This window comes from Styela clava, chromosome 1, assembly GCF_964204865.1.
Source record: "Styela clava chromosome 1, kaStyClav1.hap1.2, whole genome shotgun sequence".
Classification (NCBI taxonomy): domain Eukaryota; kingdom Metazoa; phylum Chordata; class Ascidiacea; order Stolidobranchia; family Styelidae; genus Styela; species Styela clava.
This window is the reverse complement of record NC_135250.1, coordinates 3,203,788-3,219,273: the sequence shown is the minus strand read 5'-3', so window position 1 is coordinate 3,219,273 and position 15,486 is coordinate 3,203,788. Positions and strand designations below refer to the sequence as shown.

At 36.8% G+C, this 15,486-nt stretch overlaps 1 protein-coding gene across 5 annotated transcripts in view; it reads right to left on the bottom strand.

The window, feature by feature from the left end:
* Positions 1-777: 777 nt before the first annotated feature.
* LOC144427368 (uncharacterized) overlaps positions 778-15,486 on the bottom strand; it is an 82,141-nt gene continuing 67,432 nt past the window's right edge. For 2 of the 5 annotated variants that reach the window (XM_078116510.1, XM_078116513.1), the window contains exons 3-8: positions 15,066-15,119; positions 6,428-6,505; positions 4,040-4,114; positions 2,885-2,989; positions 2,626-2,706; positions 778-2,328 (exon numbers count right to left, since the gene is read on the bottom strand). In XM_078116510.1, coding sequence (XP_077972636.1) covers positions 2,272-2,328; positions 2,626-2,706; positions 2,885-2,989; positions 4,040-4,114; positions 6,428-6,505; positions 15,066-15,119 — 450 coding nt within the window. In that variant the 3' untranslated portion in view covers positions 778-2,271. Of the gene's footprint in view, positions 2,329-2,625; positions 2,707-2,884; positions 2,990-4,039; positions 4,115-6,427; positions 6,506-6,654; positions 7,154-15,065; positions 15,120-15,486 lie in introns of those variants that run through there. The other 3 variants (XM_078116508.1, XM_078116518.1, XM_078116520.1) reach the window with 2 other exon arrangements.

The following is a 15,486-nucleotide window of genomic DNA, read 5'->3' as shown; positions in this document are numbered from 1 at the left end:
CAGAGGGTGTAATTTGTACATGGTACCCGTGACTTGCGGTACCGGGGCAACCCTAGTCTTGACTAGGCCCAAATGTCCATAAATTCACATGTAATTTTAAACAATTTCGAAGGCGACTGTGAAGCGAAATGCCACCGAAAACTACACCACCATCCTATACCATCTAGCGGACAGAAAAAGTCTGTAGGGCGAAACGTGGAACGAAAAGTCCGCATACCCAACTCAAACTACGTTACCGTCTTACGCCATCTTGTGGTCTAAAAAGTCTGCTGGGCGAAACATTCGTGATGCGAAAAGTCTGTCTACCATAATTCCCAATTTTGGGAGCTCCAGAAGTATGTGCACCAATATGGCGCACAACCTGAACATAGTTTGTGTACCAGGTTAGAGTTCAGGTTGTGCACCTTCCTGGTACACATACTTCGAAAGCGCCCAAGTTTGTCCAAATATACCATAAATATTCTTATATCATCATTCTCAAACAACTCACAAAGTCAATGAAACTCAAATTCATAACCCCAATCGTATATGTGCGATATTGCGACCGGGAAAGTCCCTATACTGAGCTAAATAAAGTCAACAATCCTAAAATTTCACATCATTATCATTTTTGAACAACCCAAAGTTCGACTGAAAATCACTCTGATCTGTTTTTCACTTACATGACCGGCCATTCTAAAGTCAGAATTTTTTCAGCCCCTTATCCAAATTCCCCAATCCGGGGTCAAAATGGCACACTAACAATAAATAGATAAATAAACAGAGTTCATACAATGTACTCAATTTTTTATTGCAGTGATAAATTAGATTGCTAAATAAATTATTTTTCATACAGTATTCATTATAAATATATACAGCCAAGATATCTAAATAATAGCCAAACTTCCTAAATAAGTGATTCACTTAGGGGTCGGCAAACTTTTGTCGTTCGCGAGCCAAAATTAAAGGTTGCAAATCATTGGCGGGCCGCGCATATTTTTAGAAAGTTAAAAATCGAGGGAATAGCCAATGAATCAAATTTTTTCACACAGATTTCAGTTAAATTTCGAGCGGCGCGCGAAGACTGATCATTTGAATATTTTCTGCGTCATTAAACCATTTGCACTTAGCATCAATATTGTTTTACGTTTCGTTGCCATTTGTTTAATTATAATCAATTTATAGGCTCATCAAACGAATGATTGTTAATTATATACTTATTAGGTTTTAATATAATTTAGTGTCTAAAAACAAATTCTGTTACGCAAAGAATATAATCGCCAATACAGTTGTTTTGTTAATATAATTCAGTAGAGCGTCGCGGGCCGGATAAAATTGTTCCGTAGTTTGCCGACCCCTGAGTCTTAGTGATACATAAGTTGAAATTGAAAAATAAAACAAGAATTAAAAATCAACATTAAATTAATAATATTTACTTTTCAATGTGGAGCACAATGGGAAATTTGTTACCAATTAGGACAACATAATTCGGATTTCTCCTGATCGCCAAGGCGATTCGCCCCATGTATGAAACTCACAGGCTGGAACTTAAAAAAATTGATATTACATGTTCAGGAATATTTTTTCAAAATCGTGAATTATTTGGTTTTATGCATCCCTGTAGTAGTCAGATTAAAAAAATATATAAGTCAAATTCGTTTGAACATGAAAGACTCTTGATAGCACATCCTACAATTTGAATAATATTGATACTAGGTGGTGAAGGGGTTAATATTTATAATGATTTCATGTGATTCTACAAAAAAGGAGACAAAACAACATTTCCTAAAATTAAATATCTATTTTCACTCAAGTTTCCTCAAAGGAAGAGATTTACAAAAATAATCAACGCCCTTTTTTTAAAACATGTTTATATGGATATACTAAAACCCTTGGCATAATTAGTTTCATAGATTGTGGTTTCTTTGAACCAGAAATAATCCTTTTCAACAAAAATCAGTACAGACATAATAATATATACCGTGACACATACAGAATAATTTGAATTGAGATTTTTATTCCAATAAATCTGTTGTAATGCAGTCAAGAGTCTCTAATGTTCAAATCTATCATTAATATAAATTGTTGGAAAATGAATTACACAAATCAAATTTTACATGCATTAGTAGATTTGGCACGGTGGATTTCGGGTTTTGATAATTACTTGAAAGAGTTAAAAAGGGCTAAATTATGTTTAAATGGTTTGGTCCAAGTAAATTTCCCCCCAGTAATTACCAAAACCAATAGAATTTGGGTTCTTCAAAATGTAAGCGCGCCGGCCAAGCCTTTCGACTACTGCACATTCGATTTGCAACATGGGAGGATGCATAACAAAAATTTGGGCCAATCCTGAAAAACAAAATTCCTAATTTTAATTTGCTATTTAGTTAACTTTGTAAATGCCACTAAAAGTTTACTTTATGAATAATCCAGTGCCCAGAGTTGAACTAGTCAATCGTTTTAGAAATATGATGTAGGAAGCTTTCAGTAATTTTATCGTACACCACGAAGCAAACCCACTTAAGAATTCAAGTATATGTAATCTATATGCTCAGCACTATGTGGTCACAGCCATAAATTTGAAGAATTGTCTGCGATCAGTCAGATAAAATAGCAGATAAAATAGATATTTCAAACTTGACTTACAGATTTTAATCTTCTCCCTCCCGACACTCTCTCTGCCCCCTCAACCTGATCTTCATTTTCCAAAATGACTTCATCTTGTCCCTGTAGGATGTGAGAAGAAAATGTAAAAAAAGGCTCCAAAAAATGAGTCCGATTAACTATAGTGGATACAAGAATAAACACTAGTCATACTCATTCCACCCAGATAATAATAACTAATTTTTGTATTCGGTTTTAGACTTCTTCAAGTGGATAATAGAAAGTATGATTTAGAAAATACCGGTAAATCGGCTATCAAATTGTTCATTTCAGCCTTCCATTCCTTCGCAGTCAAATTTTTGCTTTGTAATTCCATGATCTTCCTTTTCTGATTAGACAAATGGTCCTTAAAATCAAAAATTGTGCCGTGAAAATTTTTATTTCATGGAAGTCTGTCATTTAGCAATTTTGTTACGTCTGAAAAAACATTAGCTTTATAGACGCTCCAGAAGTATGTGTACCAATATGAAAGTTACCAAATTTGTTCTCCCATCTTACATCAAGTTGTGTAAAGAGACTGATTACTATGAACTGGGGGTATATTCACTTGGCTAACGCAGACAGTCTCTGAACCAGGTGTGGCCAACACGTCAATCGCCACTCCTCAAGTAGATGATCTCGTCTGATGTAAATTTAATAACATACCCAAATAAATTTCCTTGAGCCAGTTTTTTGGCGGCGCCTGTTATGTGTTTTAAAACAGGAAGGATACAGTAATGTGCAAGCACAAAATACAATATACTGTATTTGAGTCTGGGCAAGCGTGATAGAGCATATTATTACATAACAAATAAAAGTTTCATCGCTACCAATGTTTGGAAATGATCTCAATCCAAGAGTAGTGTGATCAGTTTTATTCGCAACTGTTGGGTAGTTCACGTAACCGCTGGTCGGTTACGGCTTCCTCCACCGCCAAGTCTATGCTTCCGAAAACAAACAATATAACTAATCCCATACCCGACTTGGAAAGGTAACCGGACGAGAGGCCGTGGTTCGCCATATAGATGGGGCCATCTTATCGGCTTTCCTCTCCCCCGGGATAAATATGTAAATCCTATTCTATCCTAACATCAGAATGCCCTATTTTTTATAATCCTTAGCAAGAGAAGAATCACACTTGAAGGAAATTGTAAATTAGATACTGGAGTTTGATCAGTCATATACCATTTATGGTTAGGGAATACTCATTGTTCGACTTTTATGTATGCGTTTGCGCGGTTATCTGCATATTCAGTCTTCATTCCTTGTTTTTTTTTTGTATGACCCAATTACCAGTCGGGGCTATTTTGCGAGCTATTTTGAAGATTTATTCAATCGCGATCACAGGTCGGCCACCCCTGGCCTAACTCTAACCCACACATTACGTGAGAACCGTTTTATATAAGTACATACTTACCACATGGTTCTCACGCATTCTGCTAATTTCCTCTTCAAGATCTCTGATTTTCTTTTTGTCTTTGTCTCGACTCTCCTAACGAAAACAACAAGAGGTTTTTTAATTAACTCATGTGTTGAAGTTCCGATCTGAAGCTTTATGGAAAAAGCTATAATTGACCATGGGTAACATGAACAATTCAAAGTTCAATCATCCGTCTTCTCACATACATTTTACATTCCGTCCTCTCACATACATTATATTCGCTTCTCAAAATAATCACCAATGTAGCCTAATATTTGAAAAATATTATAGAACTATTCATAGAATAAAACGGTATTGTTAGAAACAGGTACATGCTCTTGAAGTGGAAATCCCAACGGTTGGAGCGCCCGACTAACTATATTGGTGTTGCAGGTTAGATATCTCGGGTTGGAACTCAAATGTCAAGCTACTGGACATGGTGCAATAAATTGGGCAGACAAAACAGAAAGGAATCCTAGAAATCAAATTCCTCATGTGTTGAAGTTCAGATTCACAGCTTTATGGAAAAAGCTATAATTGACCATAGGTTACATGAACTAACTTGGGTTATACCGCAACTAGAGATGTACCGGTATCGGTCATAGACCATAACGGTATAGACCAACATTTCCGAAATATTAAGCTTTCTGATGTGATTCAGTATGTTTAGAAAAATAAGTTAACATACTGATGTTGAAATTAATTTTTGCTTGGAGGGATCATGTTAACTTGTTAACTATTTTTAGCTATTTATCAGCCAAACTAGATCAACTAATTTGGCTATTTTCACTCTTAAATTTTAATATTGACATTTTTAATATTACATGGTAATAATGAAAAAATATATTGATAGAATATTAGTGGATGGTCCGATGTGTAAAATACAAAGTTTTATTGGCACAGAATCTTGCGCACACTACCAAATGTATCAGTATGATAGGATACGTCAGGGGTGGCCAACCTATGGCGCATGCGCCAAACGTGGCGCATTGCATGATTAGAGGTGGCGCATTGCATCTTTAACCCTTTTCATGCCAAAATTGTTAATTGCACTTGGCTTCTCCACGCCAAGCCGTTTTTTTGCGATTTACATGGTGACTTTTGATTGTACCTAAAATCTATCCTCCCTACTCCTCGTCGCCCACTTACGGCTTGTTGGAATTAGAAACTACAGGCGATTATCGACGTTAGCTTTTGGACGGACTTTATGACATTCATTCTAGACTTTTAGCAAAAATTAGTAAAATTTACTATTTTTTCCCTACTGAAGTAAAAAGTTCAGATCTTCTGGAAAAATAGAAAATCGTCATTTATCAGCTTGAAACATGGATTTTCCATTGCCCATACTTCCCAAATATCTCCCAATAACCATTGAACAACCAGTTGGATTGCCCAAGCCTAAAAATGCTGAAAATGACCCCTAAATACCACCTTTTTCATCCAAACTTCAAACGACCGTTGTCAACAAAAGCAAGCGTAAAATCGCTTGCTGTGACGCAAGTACTAATCTCGAAGAAGAGTAAAATCACGCGACGCTAGGCCAAACAGCTGATCATATATGTGTGTGTATTATAAATTTATATAATTTCAACAAGAAGCGGACATTAGGCGTGGGAATACAAGAGATTTACGGCGCATCTGAAACATTATGTTTAAAACGTGGCGCATGGTATGTGAAAGGTTGGCCACCCCTGGGATACGTGAATGTCAATTTATTTTATCACTGATAGTAGCCAAACACTAGACCTGTTTGGACCTGCTTACCCTGCACACTTGCACACCCACCCTGCAAGGTAATAATTGCATAGTATCAGTATCAGCATATCGGCTTTTTTGAAATAACAGTAATAGTGTTTTTGGTTGGTATTAACGTTTTTTTGTTGGTATCTGTATCGGCGACAAAAGTGGGATAGGTACATATCTGGTTATAACATCACCACCTTGACTAGGTGTAATAAATTGGGTGGACAAAGGCAAGATCATTAACTCACTGATCTTTTAAGAAATAGTAGCATCTCGAGTATTAGTGGCTTATTTTGTAGAGTGAAAATGCTGCACAGAAACGTTTGGAGTAAAAAACAGAAAACTAGTCATTAGTACTTTAGTAGTAAGTAGAGTTCGAAGTATTCAATGTGCAGCATGATATTAGCATTAATAATGACAAGTTTTCATACAAAAATAAGTTGGCAATATGTTCAACGGGCATAAAAGTGTACCACAATTTTAGTAAGAAAGTTTTATTTTCTGAAACAGATACTAGGGAGGAGATGGTAAAGATGAGTGGTATTATGAATTACTTTTAGTCTCGGAAAAATAACTTAATAGAAAATCATGAAAAAATATGCAGAATATTCTATTCCAACCACCTCCTAACCTCACACTCACTTCCATCTGTTCCATTTTTTTTTCCAAATCCAACACCATTGTTACAAGAAGTGCAATGTTTTGAGAATCACTTTTTGTCTAAATAAAAAAAACGTGATTAGATAAATCCTGATGCCTTTTTAGAATTATTCATTTTTTTTTTTCAAATTGAGACTATTTTCAACATTTGAAAGAATATAATATCTACTATCTAGTAACAATCACTAAAAATAATTCAGACCACTCACGCTCAACTCATCTTCGAACTCAGGATTTCCCATGATCTATTTTGAGTCAGGACTAATATACTATTTCTTCAAAAGTAGTTTAAAACGGTTAACATAAACATCTTTGCTATTTATTAAACATAACCATATGGGCCTCATAATTGAGAAAGCTGCTTTGAGTCAAGGTCAAATACCGCATCATGACATAGTGCAGATGTGAGACAAGTCAGAACAAACGTGTGAGGCGGACATATGCTATTTATCAAATCATTTTATCATTTATGTGATTGAAGAGTTTCGGTTTAGTCTGACCCAGGTCGGACAACAAAATGTTACAGACATCCATCCATGCATTATACGCAACGGATACCCCGGCACAAAGACATAGAGAAATGGATGGTGTGTTAGTCTCATGTAATCCCAGTTGACAGTGGAATAAAAAATATTGGAGGTCATCACAAGTGAAATGATAGCACAAAAATGACACACAATTCTTGCCTTTTCTATTTTATGTTACATGTTTTTTTTTATATACCGTAAGCCTTGAGAGTCCTACGTAAAACTGCTGAAGATGGGCATCAATCCAGTCCAATGTACTAGGAATTGCATAGCCAGATGAAAGCTGATAATCAGGTTCTACAAAGCTTTGATTGTTCACTTTTAAAAAAAAATGGGCGATAAACTGAAGGTAAACTGATAAAATGGGCCTAACCCTAACCTGGTACACATACTACGTTCCGGTGTCTGCCATTTTGGTTCACATACTCCGGGAGTACCCAATAGTATACATACCATAGTTAAAAGTACTCTGTATTTCCACCTTTTAATATCAAGTCTACAGTTAGTGCATTGTTATAGGGATTAGGAACACAGTGGCCATCACACATCTAATTACTCCTTTCAGGTTTGTAGTTTCAATCCCTTGGAGATAATCAAATGCAAGAAGATTGTTGGACTCTTTGCTGCGTCAGGTGGTTTACAAAAACATACAACTAGATCAGAGGTCACGAACCTGTCAAAAAATTTTGTGCGGCCCACGAAGCATTCAGGCGATTCAGTGTATGTTTGGCTTGAAGTCATAAACCTTCAGAGACTGTACATATGAAATGGGAGCACCAGTATTACCTATATTACTAATAACGCTATTTGCAATACATCTTGTTTTGTTGGATCAACAATGAACAAAATAACTATTGTCTTCAGCCATCGGCAAATGCATAGGGATTAATGGAGGAGGGGTAACCTCACTTTGTGAAACCTAATATTTCGGCGCACAATACACTGGACATTCGGAAGAAATAAAAATTTTACAACCTCAGCTCAATGATTAAAACAATGGAAGATCTTAAATAAATGCTACATTTTGGAAATCGGTTAGGATTCGTTTATACAACATCTGTATCCGGCGGCATGCAGCTATTTTGTACGAAGCCCTCGCCTAGGGATGGGCAATATAGAATATCGAATCCGGAGAATTCGAATCCCAAAGTGTTCGGCGAAGTACACATCACGGCGAAGACTCGTTATTGCACCATTTTTGCGTTTTACTGATTTGCTATATAGCTAACGTATAATATTATATAATTATTTGTGCCGACTTACTAGCGATATTCCGATAATCTGATTGCAACAATCTTTAATGATTTGCAGACGTGCCTTGCTTCATTTTACATCAAATGACATCTCACAACCTGGGAGTTTTCCCAATAAATGATGCATGTAAACCAAAAGCCAGGCAATAAATGTTACAAGTTATAACTTATAACATTGCTTGCGATTAATTTAGATCAAATATTATTTACGAATAATTTTATTACACAATTTTCCGAAATACAAAGTTATATCGCAATACGCGAAAATCTATCACATTTAAATTTCACTCCCGAAACTTTACATTTTTCTCGGTCCGTTTCCATCAATCAAGATGGAAGCACGTTTGATCAAGTGTCTGTAGCATTTTAGTTGCTGATAAATTTTAAAAAAAGTTGCCGCATCTGGCGAAGAAGTGACGTATTGAGTTTAATTAGGGCCAAGTCTGTGTAGATAATGATATGTAGCAATAATCATAGAAAATGAATTCGTCTTTACATGTTATTACCTAATAACTGGGTACGGAATAACTAAGTACGAAATAACTAAATACACCATTTTCCGAAATACAAAGTTATATCGCAATACGCGAAAATCTGTCACATTTGAATTTCACTCTCAAAAGATTACATATTTTTCGGTCCGTTCCTATCGTTCAAGATGGACGCACGTTTGTTCGAGTGTCTGTAGTATTTTAGTCGCCGATAAATTAAAAAAACAGCCTTGTCCGTTTTTGTGTCACCTCTCTGCGGACCGGCAGTAACCTTTCCGCGGACCGGCAATGGGCCGCGCCTGGTGGTTGCCGACCAACTGGTATATATGATTAAATAGTTGTGCGGTCCGCTTACTCATCGGTGACTGATAAAATGGCCCGCGAGAGCAAATAGGTTCGTCACCCCTTAACTAGATGGTTAGAGCTTATTTCACCATAATTTAGTCCATGCATCTAAAAGCAAATAACTGGTTAACCCTTACCAAACCCTGAAACTCAACATGTACTGGAAATAAGACGAGAAGCCATGCATTGTCCTATGATTGGGTACCTTTTATCTCCCCAGCATAAAATAGGAAAATCCTATTTTAATTACTTCCTCATTGCCGATAAAGATAAAGTACGAAGCCTCATTTGATCAAATTGTTTCTCAATTTCCTTGAAGGATTATTAAGTACTTTCCAAAGTATCATATCTAAAACAAGAGCTTGATGCTCAGTTTAATGAACACAGGACTTTGTTCCCACAATTCATAAAACGTTCCTATGAATTATTAAACAAAACAGCTAATTAGTCCAAAAATTCAGAAAAAAAAATTGAAAAAGTAAAACTCATTCAAGTGACTAGACTAATAGTAGGAAAAGTAAATATCTGTGCCCAAAATTAGTATAAAACTGTATTCTAGTTTGAACACCCCTATATACTGCCATCTCAAGAGATCAAATGCGACCTTTACACAACAAGCAGCATTAAAATAAGATATAAAGTCTGAACCAATGCATCCATGTACTTAAGTGCCTTTTTCTCTTCATTAAAAATGTTGTAAGAATGGGTGATGCATTTGGGGCTTTCCCTGGGCTGGTGGGCACGTTTCATGCGAGCAAATAAAAAACAACGAATGACTTGCGTAATTAGAATCTCCTTGTGTGCTTTGCAAACGTGTTCATATTACTGATAGATTGATAAACAGTTAACACATTAGAAAAAAGGTTAGCAACCTCTTTCTGTGAATTCTCCCCTCAACCTTTTTTCGAACTTTTCATTCCCGCCCAATTCGTATAAAAACTCTAGTTTCCTGATTTGTTCATTCTACATATGCTCCCTAGCTAGTTTTAACACACTCTGGTTTTTGTATTACTGAACTTGTTTATAATTTATCCACAAATATGGGTACTCCCGTAGTATGTGTACCAGGTTAGGGTTGGTTAGGCGATAATATTATTCCGATTTTCCTTATTTTAGTTTTAATACGAGTTCGGGGACTATCTGTGTTAGCCAAGTGAATATACCCCATGGGGTTCAAGAGGCAATTAGCAGTGTTCTAGTCCAAACAAAGATAAGAGCTATTTTTGTGTGACCTCAAAAACAAAATCAATTATAAACTTAGGTTCAATTAGTTCACATTGTAACGCGGGTGACGCATGTTATTCAATAATAAAACCACACCCCCTTGTAATCTATGATCAAATAAACTGTGGGGTTATGCAAACAAAGTATTGCAAAATCACAAATTCCTTTCATATCAGAGAACCATAAAAACTGCTAAACCAAATAAATACCGAGAGCTATATTTAACTCTCTAGAAGAACAAGCACTTCTTCCAAAAATTTGGTAAACATAAGCAGAAAAAGCACCTAAAATGGTCTTTTGGCATAAATGCAAACAACTTAAACAATTATTGGAGGGGTAATCAATGTCAGAAAGCTCAAAAGAATAAACTGAACAGGCTAAAATTGATAAACACTCCTCTTAGAGTCTAGATCGGAATTTCTAAGCTGTTCCATTGGCCCCAGATGGAGAACTATTTCCAAAAAATATCATGTAATATAAGACAATATTTGGTTCAGAGAAAACTGAAAACGCCACATTTATTAGAAATTCTCAAGAGAGATGATTATGTGCAAAAGAAATGCGAGACTCCTACAGTCATGGGGTAAACCACTGTTCAATCACAGCTACCTCCGCATATGAATGGCATATGAAACAAATAACTTGGTAAAAAATTTGCCATATGATTATGTCTTCCTATTTTCTTTCCTCTGGGAGAAATATGTAAATCCCGAATGATAATCTGAGTCCGATATATTCTCAGCCCATCACTAACAGAGCATTAGCAGCACAATTTGACACTTTCAAATATTTAATGGGGTATTCAGTTTACAGCTACACTCTTAACAATGCTTTTAGCAGGCAAAACTGGGAGTTTCCGAGAGTCTTTGAGGGTGGCACGAAATTAAAAGTTTGAGAACCCTTAACAGACTACCGGTAGTATCTAAACCAGGACTTATATCATTAAAAATGTAAAAAAACACATTCATATATTTTCAAATAAGGCCCCAGACAAGCAGACACCAAAACATACAGAGCACCTCTACTGGGCCTACCATGTTATTTACCAAGAGTGAAATAGTCTGCACTAACCATAACTCATCACCTACAAACAATGAAAACATATTCAGACCATATGAAACAACTGATAGCGAATGGTTATTATTATTCTTGGCCATAATAAGAGTGTTTAGCTGATAAGCATTACTATGCTCCAGTATGCATGAGTAGGGGGTTATGGCCTAGTGCTGAGAGTATTAGGCTTCAAATAAGTTGGCACATCAATCCCATACCCAAAACATTACCCAAAGTGTAATAAATTGGGTTGGACCCACACATTACCAAACCAGTGAAAGAAGGGCGTTGAATACTAGTGGCTGCTAGTGTGGAGCTGTGTTTGAAGTGGATAGGATATGAGTTTACATACTTATCCCAGGGGAGAGGAAAGTCGATAAGATGGCTTAGCCATATGGCAAACCACGTCCTCTCATCCGGTTACCATTCCATGTCGAGTATGGGATTAGTTAGTTATTTGTTAGTTTTCGGAAGCATGGACTTGATGGTGGAGGAAGCCGTGACCGACCAGCGGTTATGTGGACCACCATACGGCGGCGAGGAGTCCAGCAATCCTCTCGAACATAACTATCCCCACATGGGTTTCGAACCCACGCAGAGTGTGCGGTGGGGAGCGTATTCCTAACGCTTAGCGCGGTGATCCACACCGCCACAAAAACGTTTATATGGGAAGTTGTCATCATCAACTATTAATGCATCATTCTACTTACTATATGAAGCATTAATGAGATCATTCAAAAACCACTGTGTCTACGATTTTGAGAACTTGGGAATAGATGAATAACTTAACAGCAAAACATTACTAATTCATAAATGTAGGGAATCATGCTTATCTAAGTATGAATTGTACAAAAACTAGAAATTACAATACGGATTTATCCATTGCATATAGCTGGAAAGAGTTTGTTCCACAGAAGTGTCCATTTTATGCATGGCATGGCCCTACTATTTTAAAATTCACTGCCAATCTCAAAATCTTAACAAAAGCCTAGCCTACGGCATGAACCAAAGATGAGGGGCCTTAATCATTTGCTTGGATGGTGTAGAGCAGTCGTTTTAAAACTTTTCAAGTCACACCATCTTTTTAGAATTTGTCAAGTCTCGCGCTCAAACTAAAAAATAACTAGCTAACAAATATGCTGCAAATAACAGATAGTAAGGTGAAAGTTTGTTTTATTCATAAAACACGTTGAAAATACGTGGATGGAATCGCAATCTCTAAAGAATAAAGAAATGTAAATATTCAAAATAAGGCTGGCAGGATCAAATCTAACCAATTATTTTTAATTAGCTTCACACCCCCCAGCCCCCCCCCCCCCAAAATGTCTACGTTCCCCTTGTGGGGCTCGCGCCACCATTTGGGAATAATAATGTCCAAACTAGTGTGCAATTGCTTTCTAGTTCTTGATAGTATGTTGATAGGTATTTGTCTGTTTGTTTGTTCGTCTGTATGTCTGTCTGTCTGTCAGATTAACGCAATATCTCACGAAAGCGAGTTTCAATCGACTCCAAATTTTACATGTGCATTCATCATAGCCTATCATAGCCCGGATCAGAAGCCTATTGATTTTGGATGGATTATGTCGTATAATTAGCGAGTTATTAATTAATTAGTGATGGGACACATGGTGTCGCTGTGGAGTGAGGGCACTGTTTTGGGAGATCCCCTAACCTTCGATCGATAAGTCTTCGGTTTCCAACTAACCTTCGATCGATAAGTTTTCGGTTTCCAACCGAATTCTAGTTAAGTTACCCTGACCTCCAGAAGTATGTGCACCAAGATGGCGCACAACCTGAACATAGTATATGTACCAGGTTAGGGTCCATGTTGTGCACCATCTTGGTTCACATACTTCGGGGGCGCCAATTACCCTACTATAATCTCGAGAGTTCAACACTATTCACCAGTAGCAGCATGAAGATGTAATATTTATTATGAAGAAAATGAATTCTTCTGCTTAAATTCCTTTTTCTCTTACTTAAAAATAGGTAATGTATGTGGGACTGTCCCTGGTAAGGCTTGTGGGGCACAGTTTGCACAACCTTTTTCTATGAATATAAAAATTCAAAATTGATTTGCTTTTCTCTGACTATAAAAGCGGGCAGACAAAGACCTGGTACGATGGTTCAGCAGTGCGTAAATTGAACAAATATCACAGATGTAATAAAAATTCAATTACGTTTCAATATGCTGGTATTTTCAACAGAATCTGATGCCAAAACAAAATTTAAAACAAAATTTGGCTCAAAATATTTGTTATTCAAAAAGGTACACGATTGCACCATAGGTGGGCAATTTCAGATAGGATCAGTACAACACGCCCATGCCCTTCCAAACCAACTACGATATAACAGTTGCAAGTTGGGTTCAAATATGATGTAACAGGAGCAGGCCTGGGCTTGATATGCGAGACGCTGTCACGTACGCAAGGCATTCCACAAACACAAAATCGAACATAGGATCAAAAGAAGTTGCCATGATTCATTGTAGACAAGCAATTTTACCTTAAGTAACTCACAATAAACAATACACGACTAAGCCGATTAGCCCTATCTGAAGCTAACTACAAATACTAATAAATGTAGAGGGTTATGGCCCAGTTCTGAGAGTATTAGGCTTCAAATAAGTTGGCACATCAACCCCATACCTAAAACTAAATAAATAATAAATTGGGTTGGACCCAGACATGACCAAACCAGTGAAAGAAGACTGTTAAATACTAGTTGCTGCTAGTGTGGAGCCTTGTTTGAAGTGGATATGATAAGATTTACATATTTATCCCAGGAGAGAGGAAAGCCTGTAGATGGCTTAATCATATGGCGAACCACAGCCTCTTGTCGAGTATGGGATTAGTTAGTTATTTGTTTGTTTTCTGAAGCATGGACTTGATGGTGGAGGAAGCCGTAACTGACCAGCGGTTACGTGGACCACCCTTCGGTGGTGAGTCCAGCAATCCTCTCGCACATAACTATCCCTGCATGGGATTTGAACCTGCGAACCCACGCAGAGTGTGTGGGGGCGAGCATATTCCTAACGCTTAGCATGATAAGCCACAACGCCAAAAAATGTTGACTCAATTACGGTATATCAGACTTTTATATGGGAAGTTATCATCATCAACTATAAATGCACCATTCCACCACCTACACATTAATGAACATTAATGAGGTCATTTATAAACCATTTTGTACACGATTTTGAGAACTAGGGAATAGATGAATAACTTAACAGCAAAACATTACTCATTCATAAATATAGGCAATCATGCTTATCTAATTATGAATTGTACAAAAACTAGAAATTACAATACAGATTTATCCATTGCATATAGCTGGAAAGAGCTTGTCCCACAGAAGTGTCCATTTTATGCATGGCATGGCCCTACTATTTTAAAATTCACTGCCAATCTCAAAATCTTAACAAAAGCCTAGCCTACGGCATGAACCAAAGTTGAGGGCCTTAATCATTTGCTTGGATGGTGTAGAGCAGTCGTTTTAAAACTTTTCAAGTCACACCATCTTTTTAGAATTTGTCAAGTCTCGCGCTCAAACTAAAAAATCCAACCAATTATTTTTAATTAGCTTCACCCCCCCCCAAAATGTCTACGTTCCCTTTGTGGGGCTCGCGCCACCGTTTGGGAACCACCAGTGTAGAGTGTATGTGTCTCATATATGTCACAAAATGCTAACATTCATATTACTCCAAAAAATATTATTGTTTTCGTACCTGAGTACCTGAGCCACTGACACACACAGGAGTAAGAAACACGTGGAAAGTCACCTAAAGCACAATACATAAATCATACTCCATGGAAGAGTCATAGCTAGTTTAGCAGAAACTGTAAATGGCTTACAGAAACAAAATTACTGATCTACGCACAAGTTATGCTTGGCAAGATTTAGACTTACACAACAATATAGAAATAACACAATAGAGTGAAAAAGTCCTAACTGTATTTGATGAAGTTTATGCTCTATAAAGCCATATATAGACCTGAACTCTAAGAAGAGCTTCAACAGAGAATTAGCCTTTGTTGGACTAGTTCATGATCAGGAAAGTGGCGCAATGCTAGTTGTGAAAAATAAAATAATATGGAGTTGAATGAAATTGAGCTAAATACAAAGCGAAATTTATTTTGAATTGAAAG